The sequence below is a fragment of the Lissotriton helveticus genome, chromosome 1_1, assembly GCF_964261635.1.
Source record: "Lissotriton helveticus chromosome 1_1, aLisHel1.1, whole genome shotgun sequence".
Classification (NCBI taxonomy): Eukaryota; Metazoa; Chordata; class Amphibia; order Caudata; family Salamandridae; genus Lissotriton; species Lissotriton helveticus.
Window position 1 is genome coordinate 1012532159 of NC_136057.1, and position 20198 is coordinate 1012552356.

At 47.8% G+C, this 20198-nt stretch overlaps 1 protein-coding gene across 1 annotated transcript in view; it reads right to left on the minus strand.

Annotated features, from left to right (window-relative positions):
- PAX4 (paired box 4) overlaps positions 1-20198 on the minus strand; it is a 253499-nt gene that overhangs the window by 213922 nt on the left and 19379 nt on the right. Inside the window, exon 2 of the mRNA XM_078656109.1 lies at positions 7093-7142. Within this exon, the coding sequence (XP_078512235.1) occupies positions 7093-7105 (13 nt within the window). The 5' untranslated portion in view covers positions 7106-7142. The remainder of the gene's footprint in view (positions 1-7092; positions 7143-20198) is intronic.

Sequence of the window (20198 nt, forward strand, 5' to 3'; positions counted from 1 at the left end):
AAGCAGGTATATGCTTGGTGTGCAACTTGCATCTTTGTAAAATGCTTCCGTCGTATTTCAGGTAACTCTTTACTCATTATCAGAGATTCAAATAGGAATAGGTTTAACACCTCAAATCAAGTAAAGAGCCAAGACAGATTTTGAAAAGTTTCCATAATTGTAAATAAGTCACCATTTGTGTTATTAAAATAAATGAGGAAAATGTTCATAGAAGTATTGTTATGTAATCAGAGTTTAATGACACATTGCTCGTCCCAGTAGGGACATCTTTGAGGGAACGTCCTCTCAGGCGCTGCTGAGCGTGAAGAATGTCTCTGGCTTCATAATTTTTTGTTCTGTGACAGAATTTTAGTATAATACCCAGCTGTTTATGACTTTACGAAGTAGCTAAAAGTTACAGATTGTTCTCAGAGATTTCGCCAGTAAGTGGCAGAGATCAAAGGCTTGAACTGAGAAGCCAGGCAATGTGTGAGATGTACAGGTCAGAGCTACGTTATGGCACATCATTGTCAGCTTCTCATTCGTCTCAGCCCTATCATTCCAGGAAACACTTGCAACCTCTTGAACAAGTTAGGCCCCGATTATAGGGTGGAGAAGAACAGGTTGGGTGTGGATGTATGACGGAGCCTAGCATGGAATTGCCACGCAAGCCTTTACAACGCGTCCATGACCAAGCAAATCTTTACCAAGCATATATCTTTACCACGCATTATATATTCTAACTCTTGGTAAAAATATGCGTGCTAAAGGCATGTTCATAGTAAAGGCATATTTCTGGTAAAAACATGTGTGGTAAAGGCATTTGCATGGTAATGGTTGTGTGGAAAAGGTATTGCGTGGTTCCGACTGCGTGATAAATGATGTTTCCCCTTGGGTGTGATATAAGTTTCTTCCTGCTAGGAAACCTTTAGAAGAACAAGTAAAATGTAAGAGTTTTTACTGGGATTACTCACTGTTGCACTATTTCTGGCTCTGGGTAATTAGTATTGTCTTATTTTCAGCAATAAAAGGTATTTGTTGTCTTTGCTGAAAATGCCTCTTTTCTACTGAGTTTAATCCAAGTCAGGGAAAGCAATGCCTGCTTTAGTCTGTGTCCCATCCCTGCCCTGGAGGAATTGGCTAAATGATACCTCTCATGAATGGTTAGCGTGAAATTGGGCCCCGCCTTAGACCTTCCCCAAACGGCATCAAAGAGGTAGGGTTTCATACAGAATTTGGCGGGCTTTATTTCATTCCACAAGATTGACGTATTCTGTTGCCTTGCAAAGACTACAGCCCGCCATATTTACAGATCCCCACCACAGCAGCTCTGCTGGAGGCAATTAAGCTATGCTGCCAGGGTGCCATGTGCAATGTGCCTACACAGCAAACATTTTTGTTTGTTCAAAACAAGCTCCTTAAGCCGGAGTTTATGGTTGAAAAAGAAACAAATATTAGCCTGTAGATGGGAGTCATTTATCCTATTTCGTGTTTGGGACTGGCAGGCTTTCCCAAGCAGTCCCGAACAAGAAACAATGGCCTGATGTCCATTGACTGTCAGTCCAATAATAAAAGGCTATTGGTCTAAGGTTTCCATTGGCTGAGCTAGAGAAGGCTCCTCCGTCAGAAACATGGCGATTCATTCATCTAGATAAAGAAGAGGAAACAGCCATTTTGGCAAACAGAACACCCTCACCCCCGTGATTATTTAAAAACGATTCTCCTTAACATTTGCTGTAACTACTGACACATCTGTCTTCTAGACCTCTGGCATGCTGTATAGGAAGGAAGTTATAACATTTGCACCCTAGTACATCTCAGCTGCTATTCCTTTTGCAATTGTTTTACACTTAATGGAAACATCTCTTATAATTTGGATCACTTCAAATGATTTCACCTCAATACCCACCACCCATCACGCAAGACAGGAACTTTCAGCAGATTTTAATGGAGCCGACTATCTTACCCTCTACTAAATCTGGCTTTTTATCAATATTTGCAGCAATGCAGGTTCTTTTTGCACCCCAGTGGCGTAAGGAAACCTTAGGGCCCCCCCTGCAGGTAATGGTGAGAGGACCCCTCGCAATACCCATCCCATCGAGCTGACAAGCTGAGGGACCCCTCTTTGTGTCTGGATGACTTGGGCCCCATACTGCACCACAGGGGATGCAGGGGTGTTTGTTACGCCCCTGTTGCTACCATGTAACTGTGGAGATTTCTTGAAAGTCAAATGAAGCTCTGTCAAGGCTAGAGGCCAAAACCATGCATGGTTGTGTGTCAACAACAGGAAGTGACTGATCAAAGTGAAGTACTTTACCAACAACCACTTCGCTCTCTTCTAAAGAAAGCAAAACTGTTTCTTGTAGAAAGTGACTTCAGAAGTGCTGTTCAAGCCCTCGCCGTCTTGCGTCTGTATAGTGGTAGCACCCTGCTCCATTGCCTCCCAGATTCCCCACTGGCACAATTTAAGAGGATCCTACATGTCCCAGCACATCTTATTAAGGGCCGGAAGAAATATGATCATGTCACCCTGATCCTGGTGGAACTGCATTGCCTCCCCTTGCTGGCCCATGCCATCTTCAAAACCAGCTGTATCCTTTACAAAGCCACCCTGACCAACACTCCAGCTTATCTTTTGGACAAGCTCACCCTCTCTGATGGTTCTCAGCACATCCTCAGCCTCGAAACAAAGACGTGTATACAGAAAAAACAAGGCAGCATTAATTTTTCACCTATACACCCAGCATCTGGAACAACAGCCCTGAATCCTTAAGGGTGGTCCCAGTGCTGCTCAATTTTAGGGAAGAGTTGAACATGCACTTCCTTAAAGTAAAATACATCAAAATGCAGTAAAAACATAATAACCAACTACCTCTTCTATCACTAGTTGACTGCATGCTTGCCTTTGACCCTCCACAGCACTCTGCAACCTTTGTGGATAGGTTTTTGCTATATAAATGCTGCATACATACAAACATACATATATTCATTCTATATTTCTATAAGAAGTGATTATCAGCTAGATTCCTCATAGTCCCGTTTTGCGAGTCGTTAATAGCGATTATTAAGGAATCGCTATTAAGGACTTGCAAAACGGGATTCATGTAGGATTGGCACAAAATATTGCGATTCCTACATCATCCTTATTTGCGATTAGCAAATTGCTAATCGCAAATAAGGATGAGATTTCAAGGGTGCCAGGGGTGTCCAAAGGACACCCTGTAGCACCCCTGAAAAGCAAATGTACACAGGTGTTGCGCACACACATGTCCAAAGGACATGTGTGTGTGTAACATGCAACTGAGAAAAATGCACTAAAGTGCTTTTTTCTATTTTTTCGCTATTTACCACGAAGTCAGACTTCGTGGTAAATAGCGGCCAAAAATTGCGAATTCGCAATTTAAAAATGGTTAATGAATTGCATTTAAGGAATCTCAAATAGAGATTCCTTAAATGCTATTCCTCGCAAATTTGCTATTAGCGATTTTTGCATTTGGGATGATGAATCCCAAATGCAAAAATTGCACTTGCAAACGGCCAGATTCTCAGAATCTGCCCCTTTGCGAGCCGTTTTCGGCTTCATGAATCTAGCTGTATGTTCTCAGTTTTTGCGACCACTTGATTCTATGGTCTTATGTTTTAACTAAGATTAGCAATATGGAAAGTGTACGCTTGTATTGTACCTTTAATCTTCAATAGAGAGTGGTCCTAAAAACGTTTGCTTTGCAACAGATTTATCACTCACTCTCCTCTCTTTCAAATGGTATTCTAGAATTTAAAGCAGAGATTTCCCCTGGAATCCTAACATCTAATGTGCTGCAATTTCAAATATTTGGTAATGAGTGGGTGCCTTTTGTCTGGTGTATTCATGTATCACAATGTGAGAATAAAAAGTATCACCTCACTGTACTTCATCAGTGGATGTCAGCTGTCTGCTCGGTTTACCTATTGGAGACCCTGCTTTGTTTGTGATATAGGCACAAAGAATATAATCTGGAAAACACGAGACAAGGCCCATAAAAAAACCTAAAACTCATGGAGTAGGGAACTTAAAATGGATTTCAAAGTCATCTCCTTCATGGTGCCAAGAGAAGGCTAAACTGTGATCAAAATTAGATGTTTAAAACCTGTGATACACAACTAACTCCATGTCAGATTAAATGGAGTGCGCTCATTTCAAAGCTTCGCTAGGACCATGACCAATCCCATGCAAAAGTGATCTAGTTCAATAGTTAAATTGCTAATCGCGGAACAACAGCAAAATGCCAACATTGATCCATGAGGCCCAGGCCCATACTATATTTTGAGAATACTCACAGGAAGAAAATGTGCATGCAATGAATTTAGGTAAGAATCATTAACACAGCTGCTGCTGCTTATCCTGAACATCTGGCATTGTTCTGGTCCTCGTGAACCTATACTGGACAACCATGAACTAAGGGATGTTATGTTTTGGTATGTTTTGTTAATTTATTTTTTGAAAGCACGTGTCTTTGTAATGTTATGTTGGCATCATTTGGATGATAAAATTGCATGTTAAGAAATTATGAAAAAAATTAATTACCAAAAAACAGCTTTAACATTTTTTTTAATTGAAAAAGGTAGTCCAATTTTTTGGCTCCCACAGCGATGTCATTTATTTTGTGTTACAAGATTAGTTAAGGGTCTAATTCCAAATTTGCTATGTTTGTACTGAGCATCCATCATCTGGCTTCTTGATGTGGACTACAGGGATTTATGTGGATCGCGGCAAGTCACTTTGTACCTCACACACCACTGACCAATGTCATACAAGGACCAAGCACAGGACTTTAAAATTGATTCATTTTTCCACATTATTTATGCTGTAAAGTTTTGCAATATCTGACTTCTGGGTGCACTTTTAGTTAGGATTACAGTAAGAGCTGCAATGGCACCAAAGCATAGATGACTTGTATCTGGTCAGAAAGTATACGTATGGAAGTAGTCTCCTCAACATTCTGAGTTGACAAAGCACTTTTTGTAACTGCTGCTATTTTAATGCCATAGATGTTAGTGCTTCAGGCCCCAGTGTTGCACACCCGATCCTCTAGATTTGGACTGTGTCCCATCAATTCTGGCCAAAGATCAAGAGTCAGTCTGTGGCCTAAACAACAAAATCACTATCTAAGTAAGTTAAGATTGAGCACCTTCTGAGGCATTCCAGAGGCAACTGCCAGGGTATGTGGCTTAAATCTACTGTGAGTTTCTCTTCTGCATGTAATGCCATCTGCATATTATCTGCTCACAACTATGGATCAAACCAATGATCTCTAATTAGAGCACAAGAGATGGCACAGAGTTATCAATAAATAAGTAGAGAGTGATGAATAAGGGTGGGCAGAATTTGCGTAGTCGCACTACACAAAGCTCCGCAAAACAGTAAAAAATCTCTGCGAGTACGCAAAAGTTCCACGAACACGCAGAATTGCTTGTTCCGCGTGTTCGCGATGCTTTTTTCCTGTTCCTGAACGCTGTTCGTGTGCTCGGGGAGAAATATCTCACAAACACACATTTTCAAAGCACGAACAAGCAAAAAATTCAGCAAAGCCATGGAACGTGCAATTTTTGGGCAATTCAGCATTCTCTGCGGAACCCGAAATTACCCACATTCCGCAAGCGGAACGGAATTTACTGCCCAGGCCTAGTGATGATCCTTGCAGCACTTTATAGACTAGGCTCAAGGTATGGCTCACCTAGGGCAGTGATGGTGCCAGGAAGGACAGGTAGTAAAGATTAGAACCTGCTAGTAATACTCACTATGATAGAACTGGATAGTTTACAACTTTGAATAATGCTTTCTACAACAGCACCACAGTGCCCTATTCATTGTTAACCAATCTATTTAAGTTTATCAGCCATTGAATCTAAAATGGATACAGTTCCTCTATTTATGTTAAAACTTACCCACAGGTGATGGAAAACACGATTTTCACAGATGATGTAAAACACTGATATGGTATTGCAATGGAGGCAACTGCTTTTCTCCCCGGGAATTTAGCTAAAGAAAGCTAGGATTTGGTCTAAAATTGGCTTGGTCATTCCTGACCAAAGTAGTCTTTTTCAGCAATGGTCGTAAGATTTCTTTTGACATTTTGGAACTGTCTACAACAAAAGAGATATTTATAAATTCCAGCATCATGATAAGGATGTTCGCATCCTTGTTTCAAATGTTTTGGAAGCAATGGTTCTCTCTAAGAACCTACTATTTCTTTCACTAGATGTTAAACAGCACTAATAAAAGTGGCTGAAAGTGGTGAAAACTCACCTCTCACACATACTGCAATTGTCCACGGTTAGTCTTGCTTTCCACACTTTGTTCAAATTGTTTGGGAAATCACTTCCTCTTTATCTGTCTCAATATTTTCTGGGTCTTCTTCTTCATTAGGATATCTCTCGTCAGCATTATAAAATCATATCACTGACAAAATATCGGAAAAACAAATATCGTGTGGAAAGAATATCGTGTCAAAAATATCGAAGACAAAAATATTGAGAAGGTAAATGCAAATAGGTAAGTAGAGATTTACTATTCTTAACTCCACATCTACATACCTGGAAGATATATATATCGTCAAGGTACTTTTATGTTGAGTTATATAAAGTAAAACTTTGCTTACCTATAGAAGCTTACCTTCGTGATATTTTGTCCTCGATATTCTTGACACGATATTTCATCCACACAATATTTTTTCTCAGATATTTAGTCTGCACATCATACAATCAATCCGCAATGCATACAATTAAGAAAAAGCGTAACTATAATGGTTTTTTAACTGCTAATGATCAATATTGTGCAATATTGGATTGACAGATGTAGATTATACATCCTCACTCAAGGATCAACAAAGTAGCAGAGTGAATCTGTATAACTGCTGGATGAGGGATGCATACTTTAATGAATGGATACACAAATGAGGTGGCAATTTGATGAATACACTGATGAATGTAGCAATCATAGTGCAAAACCTTTTCACAACTTTGCAGGCCCTTAAACTGTTATTTATGCTACATGGTGCCTTTGCATTTTGGTAAAAATGTGTGATAAAATACCAGTGTTATTAGCAAAGCAAATAAGTGTCAGAAGCCTCTTACCTTGGTGCTGCATGGTGGGTCTCACAAGAAATATTTACTGCAACAAAACTCTGTAAGATTAAATTACAAAGTTGAAATTAGCATGTAAAGTCAGGATTAAATGTTTAAATTGAGAGAAAAATAAGCTGTCACCTACACGTCTGTGTGAGACTAGCTTTCCTGTACAACTTGAAAACAGATAACGAGATGCTTGTTTAGATCTAATGTTTGAGTTGTCCAGACCTATGGCAACCCTTTTTCATTGATGTCTGTTTCCAGACCTAGAATATTGCTATGTTAAATGCCTGGAATCAGTCTATAGACCAGGTTTCTCCAACGTTTAGCTTGTGAGCTTCCGGTCGCTCTCCAGCTACCTGTTAGTGCACTCTTGGGTGCAAACCAACCTACTAATTTCGAAGCTTTTGATTCTTTGAATTAATATCATCATCATAATCATAATCTTTATTTTCGATCACTGGGATCTTATAAAGTGCATCTCACAAGATAATTAAAACATAGCAATCATGATATATAAAAAAAATTAAAATAGGATAAAAATACAGTAAAACACAATAATGCTTCCTTAGAGAGAGCGTGGCATTGCTGTAGGGGATATTACCCTTACTAATCTTATGTAGACCCACGTGTGCACAGTGGTTCTTCTTTAGGAGTTGTAACATTTTTTAAAGGAGGCAGCTACCCACGCCACACATAGATATTACAACAGGGAGTCCAACACCTAAAACATACATCTAAAAGAATAAAAAAGTACAAAAACCCGTCATACAGTACTGAGTTGGATTAAAAGGTTACACAATACATTTCGAGAATCTAATCCATAGTGCATTTGCTAGACCGAATACTACAACTCTCCTAGTGTCAGTGCTGAGAATTCATAGCACCTCAGGATGGTGTCTCCAACTAAAAAAACAATACACCTGCATAGGTGGATAATCACTTAGATCTCAGATTTTTATAGTAGGTGCAAAATAACATTTAAATGGACCAGAGATTCAGGTCCTCCTTGGCAAGCTAGGCACTGATCATCAAGGGGTGCTTGGGATCGGCATCTGCTACAAAGCACCCCGACAGCAAGTGGCGTATATCTAAATTGTAAAAACAATTTCCGTGCCATAGCTGGGAATATCTCATCAATAGTGTGATCATATTGAGGACAGGGTTTAAAATCTCTGAACGCTAAGGTGTGCGGTCCATCAGTTTTGGTCACACTTTCCACCTGAATGAATTCCCAGTACATTTCTTTGACCCTTTCTCTAGAAAAGTGTGTATTCAAGATGAAAATGTGTGTATTTTCAAAAATCATCACCAGATGTTTGGAGAGAAATCGCAGGATTTTCAAACTATATTTTCAGCTGATATGTGATTATTCGTGCAGCTTTGGAGAGATCTACTAGTAATATTATTGCCTTTTTTACACTACTCTTGACAGCCATGCCTGATGCATTAATGATGCACTGTTGGCAATTTTGCATATGGAGGTCACCAATCCATTATTGTCACTATTACAAAACTTATAATATCATAAGAGTGGGATGACTTTCAATGAACTTGAGAAGCTCTTACTACATAACCGGTTGGAGACCCCTGCTATAGAAAATGGGTTAACTGAGGTTTGTATGGAATGCCACACAGATAACCATGAGATATTGGGTAGTTTACAAGACACAAGTGAGAGGAAATACATTTTAGTGTAAATGTTTCACAGCTAGCTCGGACCTGTACAAAATTCGTAAGATCTACCCCACAGTAGAGCATACTTATAAGGTCGGCCTAATGAATTACCAAAATATGTGGGCTGAAAACGAAAAATACAGATAATAGTGATAGTGATGTGTATCTTAGAAAGCAGAGATAAGTGAGACATATAGTGAATACAATTTGAAACAAAGAGCATCCTTTTAGTGACGCACAACAGTGCTCACGATGGTGCCCATGGAAACTGCTCTCTTTAAACTTGTAATGGCCTTCAACTCGATGGAAATATCTACGTGCAAGTATAGGTTTATGGGTAATCAACAAATAATCCAGTCGCCCATCAGTCACATTACTAGGTGAGGGGGGCTGTGGCCTGATCTATACAATGCATAGCAAAGTGAAAATGTTAGTGTATCCAAATAAAACAGAATTCATTTAGATTGATGTTGCCCTAGAGAAAGCCTGGGTTCATGCTGAAAGTAAGCATTGGTAAAGCCAACATGTCTCACTTGCATTGGCTTGATGTCATATAAGGCTGCCGGTAGCATGACATTAAGAAGGAATTTGTGTCTTTATTGTCCATAGCAGACACTGGGTGACATCATTACTACATGCATGGGAAATTATGGAACTATATTCCCACCTCAATATATTATAAATCCAAAGCACAATGGAGCCATCCACAATGTGCCATTGCCGTTTATTGAGTTCATTATCAATCACAAGGCAGTTAAAGCTGTCTGAGCTAGACAGTGCAGGGCCTGATTACGGCTTTGGCGCAGCAGCGCAATGTCGCCACCGCTGCACCAAAGCCGAGACAAGGACCGCCGACCGTATTAGGAGTTGAAAATGAGTAACTCATAATACAGTCTGCGGTACTTTGGCCATACCCATGGCGGTGCCTTGAAAACAGGCACCACAATGGGAACGGCCAAAAAGATCCAGCACAGCATGGATGGTGATGTCCATGCAGTGCCGGAACTGGGAGGAATACAGACAGGGGCACATGTAGTGCCCCCCTGAATGTGTCCCCATGGCATGGGGGACATGCGGGGCATGCAGGGCCCCATTGGTTATTGCACCGCCAGCTTTTTCATGGCGGCGCTTCGCCATGAAAAGGCTGGTGGTGCAAGAACCCAAAATATGCTGAGCGGGACTGCGCCAGTCCCTGCTCAGCAACATTTGCTGTGGCGGTCCACCGCTGATACAACTTTGCAATTCGTAATCAGTAAAGCGGTGGAGCGCCACTCCTGCGCCACCGCCAGACTCGTAATGAGGCCCTTAAATGTGACAAGCCCAGGCTCTTCTACATCCTTCAAGAGATCGCCGTATTTTTCATCATAGGAGGCAACCTCTCACACCACAGATAGTTTCTGATGCTTGATATTTAGGCACAACTGTAGGGAACATTGTGGTTAATGTGGGGCCCTTTCAGTTAGCTCTGACTGATTGCTCAATGTGCCTACTTCTCATGTCATGTGGCTCTCTCATTCCGGTGGGACATCCTTCAATAACTGAAGTAAAAAACTGATGGACGGAGTGGTTAGTCAGTTACGGGACTATGGGGCTCATTAGGATGGCGGACGGAAGAGCCACCGCGGCCCTGGAGTAGGCGGAAAAAGCCTTTTCCGTGTCCGCCTGCCGCGGATACTCCGTCCGCCATATCAGGATAGGAAAACGTGTCAAATTTCCGTCCGCGACGGAAAAGCACGCTCCGCCGCCGAACTACACACGAGACCGTGGCGGACGGAACACATCCGGAGGCCCCGCCGTACGTACTGACGTCGAAGACCGTCCCCCAAATCAAGATGGCGGAAAATACACATAAAACCGCAGCGGAAAAACAACCTGTCTGAACACGGCGGAATCCCCACTGCGAAGACAGGTGACATAGCAGAGATACCCACCGCAAGCTGACCAACACCATGGACCCAGCGCTACACGCTTTCCCGATGCTCTTCGCGATCCACCACGTCCTAGTCATGGCCCACCATGGACGACGACGCAGGTAAGGCACAAACCATTGGCTGTCTGCAGGGGAATACCAGTAAGGGACGTGACGTAGGGAGGGGGAGTGTCATGTTACCGAAACCATGATGAGAAGCAAATACAAATACACATTAGTAGTACGCAAGCAGGAATGACAACGACAGACCACGAGACCTGATAGACTACCTTTATTGTACAAAATAGGGGTTAAATCACAGTGTATGCGTGAGCATGGGCAAAGTGGGCACCACAGCAGCTACATCATTGGCAGTCAACGAGAGGGCAGAATGCAGTATCAGAGCATCAACAGGGCATTGTGCAGTACAGAACAGGTACATCAGAGCAGGTAACGAGAGGGCAGCATGCAGTATCAGAGCATCAACAGGGCATTGTGCAGTACAGAGCAGGTACATCAGAGGCAGCACGTGAGAGGGGCAGTATGCAGTATCAGAGCATCAACAGGGCATTGTGCAGTACAGAGCAGGTACATCATAGGCAGTAAACGAGAGGGCAGAATGCAGTATCAGAGCATCAACAGGGCATTGTGCAGTACAGAGCAGGTACATCATAGGCAGTAAACGATAGGGCAGAATGCAGTATCAGAGCATCAACAGGGCATTGTGCAGTACAGAACAGGTACATCAGAGCAGGTAACGAGAGGGCAGCATGCAGTATCAGAGCATCAACAGGGCATTGTGCAGTACAGAACAGGTCCATCAGAGGCAGCACGTGAGAGGGGCTAAGTGCATCAACAGTCCATTGCACAGAACAGGCCCATCAGAGGCAGCACGTGAGAGGGGCTAAGTGCATCAACAGTCCATTGCACAGAGCAGGTCCATCAGAGGCAGCACGTGAGAGGGGCAAAGTGCATCAACAGTCCATTGCACAGAACAGGCCCATCAGAGGCAGCACGTGAGAGGGGCAAAGTGCATCAACAGTCCATTGCACAGAACAGGCCCATCAGAGGCAGCACGTGAGAGGGGCAAAGTGCATCAACAGTCCATTGCACAGAACAGGCCCATCAGAGGCAGCACGTGAGAGGGGCAAAGTGCATCAACAGTCCATTGCACAGAACAGGCCCATCAGAGGCAGCACGTGAGAGGGGCAGTATGCAGTATCAGAGCATCAACAGGGCATTGTGCAGTACAGAGCAGGTACATCATAGGCAGTAAACGAGAGGGCAGAATGCAGTATCAGAGCATCAACAGGGCATTGTGCAGTACAGAGCAGGTACATCATAGGCAGTAAACGATAGGGCAGAATGCAGTATCAGAGCATCAACAGGGCATTGTGGAGTACAGAGCAGGTACATCATAGGCAGTAAACGAGAGGGCAGAATGCAGTATCAGAGCATCAACAGGGCATTGTGCAGTACAGAGCAGGTACATCAGAGGCAGCACAACTACGTGTCCCTACCAAACCGTCACAGGGACCACAAGAGTGCCACGCAGTTCTCAACGGACACACCATGTGAACTAACATTTGAGTGAAGTGTACAGCACCTCACATCACAGAATCAGGGGGACTGCGTGAACTACCTGCCTCGGACACACTGGCAGCACCAGCAACAGGAGTGTGAGACACAGCCACAGCCCGAGTGACACACACATGGGCCACGGACCCAGACACACAGGCAGCACCAGCAACAGGAGTGTGAGACACAGCCACAGCCCGAGTGACACACACATGGGCCACGGACCCAGACACACTGGCAGCACCAGCAACAGGAGTGTGAGACACAGCCACAGCCCGAGTGACACACACATGGGCCACGGACCCAGACACACTGGCAGCACCAGCAACAGGAGTGTGAGACACAGCCACAGATGTAGTCACTGACACGTGAGCCACTGACCCAGACAGACTGCCAGCACCAGAAACAGGAGTGTGCAACACAGCCACAGATCTCCTAACTGACACGTGAGCCATAGACCCACATACCCTGCCAGGATCTGCAACAGGAGAGGGCACAACTGACACTGTGCCACCATCTGATACATGAGAGTCAACTGCACCAGCGCCACTGGGACAACTGAAATGATGAGCCACAGGGCTGTATGGGCCAGGAGGCAGGGTGGGCCTGGGAGCTGGGGATAGCTCACCTAGAGCCAAATCGGGGTTGGCAGGTGTCAATGGTGTGTGTCTGCGTTTCTTAGGGAGGTGTGAGTGCACCCTGGACAGGACAGGACTGCCAAGTGGTGGGGACTCCAAAGAATCACCACCCAGCATAGGTGGAGCAACTGCTGCCGGGGATCTGGTTTCGGGGGACGTGCTGGAGCCTGCTTGTCGTTTGCTCTGTGCCTGCCGCCTGGACTCGGAATGATGTGTAATGGGGGATGCAACAACAGGGGACACCCTCCTCTGCTTCTGACTGGCCTGGATGGGAGTGGAGGTATGGGGGGACTCCGCCGCGGAGACATCAGTTTGGCGTTTAGTAGAAAACATCAGCCTCAGTGCAGCCAGGGGTGAAGTATGCCTGTCCTTGATAGCGCCATTGTCCATGCTAGATGCCTTGTCCGTAGGATGTGCCTTATCCTTAGGTGGAGTGTTGTCTCTGGATGTAGCCTGTGCCCTGCTCGCCGCCCTGTTCCTGCCAGCAGACTTGTCGTCTGTGGTGCACCTGTCTCCAGCAGACACCTGCTCTCTGTGTGTGTCCCTGCCCTTGGGAGTGGTCCTATCCACTGCTGTGGGCCTGCTCTTGGGAGTCTCCCTGCTCTTAGTAGGTGCCTTAGTCTTCTCACTGTCCTTGGGAGTGTCCCTTACCTCTGCTGTGGGCCTGCTCTTGGGAGTCTCCCTGCTCTTAGTAGGTGCCTTAGTCTTCTCACTGTCCTTGGGAGTGTCCCTTACCTCTGCTGTGGGCCTGCTCTTGGGAGTCTCCCTGCTCTTAGTAGGTGCCTTAGTCTTCTCACTGTCCTTGGGAGTGTCCCTTACCTCTGCTGTGGGCCTGCTCTTGGGAGTCTCCCTGCTCTTAGTAGGTGCCTTAGTCTTCTCACTGTCCTTGGGAGTGTCCCTTACCTCTGCTGTGGGCCTGCTCTTGGGAGTCTCCCTGCTCTTAGTAGGTGCCTTAGTCTTCTCACTGTCCTTGGGAGTGTCCCTTACCTCTGCTGTGGGCCTGCTCTTGGGAGTCTCCCTGCTCTTAGTAGGTGCCTTAGTCTTCTCACTGTCCTTGGGAGTGTCCCTTACCTCTGCTGTGGGCCTGCTCTTGGGAGTCTCCCTGCTCTCAGTAGGTGCCTTAGTCTCCTCACTGTCCTTGGGAGTGTCCCTTACCTCTGCTGTGGGCCTGCCCTTGGGAGTCTCCCTGCTCCTAGTAGGTGCCTTTGTCTTCTGACTGGCCTTGTCCAAGGAACAGTCCATGGACATGTGAGTATCCCTTGCCTTGGGAGTACCTTTCGTGTTGAATGCCTGTGTAGCTCCGGAAGGCATGTCCCCCAACAACACTTGTGGATCCTGTGTGTGTACTCCAGTGCATCTGACGTCGTCTACGTGAACAGATTTAGCTGATCTAGGGGATGGGGTCTGTGCCCTGCGTGCCCTGACGTGCTGTCTGACGCTGCTTCTAGTGCAATAACCTGTATTTGAGTCCTGCTCAGAATAATCACTACCCCCTGAGACATCCAGCGGTGTAGATGGTGAAACAGAAGTAGCACCCTGTTCGTTTGACTGTACTATTGCAGACGACACACTGCTTGCCAATGACTGCACTGTCCTGTGTAGACCTGCAAGATCGCCATGCATCCCTTCCATGAATGCCACCACCTGCCCCAACTTCCTATCATGGTCCTGGAAAGCATTTGTCATATTGGTCTGCCCCACACACAGCTGTCGCAGCAGATCAACGGCCTCAGCACACAGTGCATTTTGGCTCACCGTGGCAGGGGCAGCGGTGCCTGCACCGAACGCCACTCTGCTCCCCCTACTCCTCCGGCCACGAACAGTACATGGTGCAGTTGGCGGAAGTGTGGGCCCTGTGTGCTGTCTTACGACAGAAGGTGATGAGTGCCCACTCCCAGTCTGTGACAACAGTGCAGGCTCACCAAGAGTGTCCGACGAGGAGGACGATGGTGTCTCCACATGCGAGTCCTCAGGGACGGTCCTGTCCCCCTCTCCGGCGCTGGCCTCCTCCGTGTCAGTCTGCGTGTGTGCGAAGTCTGAGCCGGACTCATTTCCTCGGCTACTCTCCACCGTCTGTGGCTGAGTGTCCTCTGTCAAAGCTGAAATGCACAGAAAAGATGTGTGAGTCATGGGCACACTCACGTACAGAAGGAACAGGATAGCCAAATCACATAGCAGACAAAGGTTTAGGAGCCCTCATCCTGCACATGGCCCACCCCTACCAGTCATCCTCACATTTTCTGCCATGGGGCCATGGACCACTAGGGGATGTGCTTTTACACTCAACTACTAAGCAAGTGGCGTGTCAACATGGCGGACCTGGATGTCAAATGAGTACCACCCAATGGGACCAAAATGGCATCACAGGCATACATACGCAACACGGAACTCAATAGTGTGTCTGTGCACCAATACATGCATAGCACTCACAAGTTTCCTACACAGACAGTATGCTCACCGCTAGTTTGCTGTTGATCGGCACTCAGACGTTCGGCCAGTTCAGGATGCGTCACTGCAATGATACGGTGCATGAGAGGGGTCATGGAGCGTCGGGACAGACGGGGCGTCCTTGGAATCAGGCCCAGTGTTACTTCCGCTACATTCTTGCTCAGCCTGGAAATGTCGTCCCAGCGTTTGTGGCAGTGTGTATGTCGTCTGTTGCACACCCCCAATGCCCGTACTTCCCGTGCTATGCTCCTCCACAGGTCCTTGCGAAGGTGCAGCTTGACCTACCATGATGGGAGACAAAAGGGTGTAAGTCAGTGGACAGGTGGCCTGTCACACACATAGGGGCAAGACGTTACTGTCAGCAGCCATGCACAATCAGGAACATATGTCTAGCCCACACTACACAGCTAAGATAGAAATAGGCCTGATCATTTGGCCCCCTCATGCACACCAACATGTCCCACACTGCACTTACCACCCGTCCCGGTGCGCCGTAGAGGCGTCCATAGTTGCGGAGTACACCGTCCACGAGGACATCAAGCTCCGCGGCGGTGAAGGGTCGAGACCGGATCTCTTTGCCTCTCGACATGGCAAGATCACGGAGTATGGCACTAGAGCAGCAGTCGGTGGTCAGCTCAGCAGCAGCAGCAGGTCGAGGTGATGGTCACAGGCAGCAGTCGGTGGTCAGCTCAGCAGCAGCAGCAGGTCGAGGTGATGGTCACAGGCAGCAGTCGGTGGTCAGCTCAGCAGCAGCAGCAGGTCGAGGTGATGGTCACAGGCAGCAGTCGGTGGTCAGCTCAGCAGCAGCAGCAGGTCGAGGTGATGGTCACAGGCAGCAATGGTCCCCAGGGTAGGAAGTTTCATTTTGGCCAACACACATATATAGGGCCCTCAGCACGTGTCAGTGGCATACGTCGCCAGCAATTGGTCAGCCCTGGAAGCGTGATCGTGAAATGGGCCAATGACTGGCCCTGTTGTTGCGGTGCACAGCTTCCGCTACTTGCGATTGGCCGTATGCGGCCAGCGGCCCTCTTCCCATTGGCTGCATGTGCAGGGACCGTCACGGGCACACATCGGCAACCGCACGTGCAAGCCTCAGGCACGGATGCTTCAGTTGCAACAATGTACTATCACTGGCGCCTCCATGGCGGTGCACGTACACAGCGGGGGAGGTGCAGGCCTATACACCCTGTAGATGTACTCAATGGACATGCCAGTTCATGACCCCCCTTACAGTCACCTTGCATCATCCACCGTACACCGGCCGGAGCGGCCGGCCCATGAACAACCGCCGTGCCAGGCCCTGCCCAGGACCGCCGTGCCGGCCATGGCAACAACCGCCATTGCACGGCCCTTCCACTACCGGCATTCCCTGGCGGTCCGTGCAATGGCGGTTGTTGCCATGGCCGGCACGGCGGTCCTGGGCAGGGCCTGGCACGGCGGTAGTGGAAGGGCCGTGCAATGGCGGTTGTTGCCATGGCCGGCACGGCGGTCCTGGGCAGGGCCTGGCACGGCGGTAGTGGAAGGGCCGTGCAATGGCGGTTGTTGCCATGGCCGGCACGGCGGTCCTGGGCAGGGCCTGGCACAGCGGTAGTGGAAGGGCCGTGCAATGGCGGTTGTTGCCATGGCCGGCACGGCGGTCCTGGGCAGGGCCTGGCACGGCGGTAGTGGAAGGGCCGTGCAATGGCGGTTGTTGCCATGGCCGGCACGGCGGTCCTGGGCAGGGCCTGGCACGGCGGTAGTGGAAGGGCCGTGCAATGGCGGTTGTTGCCATGGCCGGCACGGCGGTCCTGGGCAGGGCCTGGCACGGCGGTTGTTCATGGGCCGGCCGCTCCGGCCGGTGTACGGTGGATGATGCAAGGTGACTGTAAGGGGGGTCATGAACTGGCATGTCCATTGAGTACATCTACAGGGTGTATAGGCCTGCACCTCCCCCGCTGTGTACGTGCACCGCCATGGAGGCGCCAGTGATACAACATTGTTGCAAATCGACCATCCATCCCGGAACCTTGCACATGCACTTGCCGGTGTGTGGGCGTGACGGTCTGTGCACGTGCAGACAATGTGAATGTCGAAGGCGGCCCGCGTATGCCCAGACGTAAACAGCGGATGCAGTGCACCGCCATGGCGTGGTCAATGTTTGCATCTTAGCCGATGATGCACCTTGTACCATTGTCTGCAGCTGCCTGCTCACGGTTGTGTGCGTGATTGCATGGCTACACATGTCATGCTCCATCCCATGTGTGTCCATACCATGGGCATCGGTGAGCCACAAGTGTCCATCACGTGTGCATGTCCACATCGGGTAGTACCCTACACAATTTTGTCGTACCTCACATGTACACAGTAGATCCCGTATGTATGGGCACCTGTGAATCAGTTGTCAGTGAGTGGTATGTGTCAGATGATGACTATGGTGGGGGTTCTGTTGTGTACTGTACATGTGTGTTGCCTATTGTGTCCCCATGCATGTGATGTCCGTATGCCCACCATTCCTGGTGTTGCCATTGGTGCATCATGATATGGGGGGGTGGGGGGGGTGTTTAATTTAGTATGTGTGCATGTACTTGCATGTGTGCATGTGATGTTGGGCCTACACATGTGGGTCATGTCACATGTCTGGTTGGCAGTGATGTTGAGGTGAGACAGTGTGCATTGCACATGTTGCTAAACATCATGTTGCTAGTGGATGCACATTGTTGCTACGTCGATCCATGTTGTCCTGACAATCAGAGGAGTCACACATATGACAAGCATACACTGGATACTACATGTTGGTAGAGGGCGTTGACATGTGATTGAGGTGCACACACATGCGTTGTATGTGATTTGACTTCCATTCCATCTACTCCCACACAGGAGGGCTCCAAATGTCCATCGCCCATACACTGTGCTGGAGGATATGGTGGACGAGGAGGTGATCCGGAAATTCAGGCTGGATCGCCGTCGATTGTTGGAACTTGTGACCCTATTGTCTCCTCACCTGCAGCCGCGAAGAACCTATCCAGGTTCCATGACACCCACGCAAAAGGTGATGGCGGCACTCCATTTCTTTGCAACAGGCACATTCCAGTACACAGTTGGAGATGCCGGGGGAATGTCACAGGCCATGTTCAGCACGGTACTCCGGGATGTACTGACAGCCATGATGCTGTACAAGCATGACTATATACATTTCCCTCAGGCGGCGGAGTTGGCAGCGGTCAAAGCTGACTTCTATGCCCTGGGTCGTATACCACACGTTGTGGGTTCCATTGATGGCACGCATATCGCTCTCATTGCACCACGGGCACGTGAGCAGGTGTATAGGAATCGGAAACACTTCCATTCCCTGAACGTGCAGGTGGTGTGCCAGGCCGACAACATCATCTCACATGTGTGTGCAAGATTCCCTGGCTCTGCACATGACGCCCACATCATGCGGAGCAGCATGGTCCCCCAACTGATGGCTAATCTGCGTCCGGCACAAGCGTGGCTTGTTGGTGAGTATGCTGTGGTGACAGGATTGATATCTGTGTGGCATGGTGTGCCCCACAATGCAGGTTGTGATGTTTCTCTCTCTCTCTCTTCCACCAACACAGGCGACTCGGCTTACCCAAACAGGCCATGGCTGCTCAGTCCCTTACGCAATCCCACTACAGCTGGAGAAATGAGATACAATGATGCCCATGGTAGGACACGTCGAGTGGTAGAACGGACATTTGGCCTGCTCAAGTCTAGGTTTCGGTGCCTGGATAAGACTGGAGGGGCCCTGCCTTACTCACCAGGCAAAGTATGCAAGATCGTGATAGCGTGCTGCATGCTTCACAACCTGGCTGTGCGCTATAACATTGAACTGCTCTTGGACCCTGATGAACTGCAAGTTCCTCGCCCTCCCGACCCAGCCATGTCAACTGATGAGGATAGTGGTGAGGAGGAAGGTGTGGACCAGAGGCGCCAGATCATTGATCGCTACTTCCCTTGATTGTGAGTGTGCTCCTCTTGTGCTGCTTGGGTATGCCCTGTGAATGTGTGCTGGTGTTGTGGCATAGTGGTGTGCTTCATCTCTGTGTTCTGCTATGTGATGCATGCATGTGTGTGTGTGTGCTAAATTGTGGCCAATGCACGTCTCCATGATGTGTGTCGTCTCATCCATTACTGTTGTGATGCGTGTGGGTTGTTAAATGTTGCACTGCAGTGTGTTCTGATGAGTGTGATCATGTTTCCTGACGTGTCTTTGCGGTTTCTATTTTCCCTAGGTCACTCCCGCAGCGCCATGATTCTGTACCAGTTGGATACCTGTACCTAGTAACATCTGTTTCTGATGCATTCATGTGAATAAACATGGAGGCAACACATGATTGAGTGAGTAAGTGGCTTTTATTTACAAATTGTGCATGGGTGTAGGTGCATATTTACAAATGAGTGAAGGGGTGGGGGAGTGAGAGTAGAAGGTTATGGCAGATGAAATGTCCGTGCGGACACCACATAGGGTGGTGTCTGCCTAGTACAGCAGGCCTGTGGCAGGTGGGACCGGATAGTTGGCAGGGTGAATGGCATGCGCAGGTACTGGTACAGTCATTTTCTGTTCCTCTTGGAGCGTGTGGCAGCTGCTTCCACACTGCTGTCGCCCACTTCCAGCCTCGGACGGCCCCTCCGTCTTTGTGCCGGTACGGAGTCAGCTGGTTGCGCTGGGGCATCGGGTACCACATCCGCCGCAGGTGGCGGTGGCGGTGGCGGTGGCGGTGGCGTTGGCGGTGGCGGTGGCGGTGGCGTTGTTTGTGGCCTGATTGTCCTGGTGAAGATGTCCACTAGTTGGCCAAGCCGCCTCTCAATGGCCCCCAACATTGCAGTGTTATCTACAAAGTCCTGGTGGGCCCGGT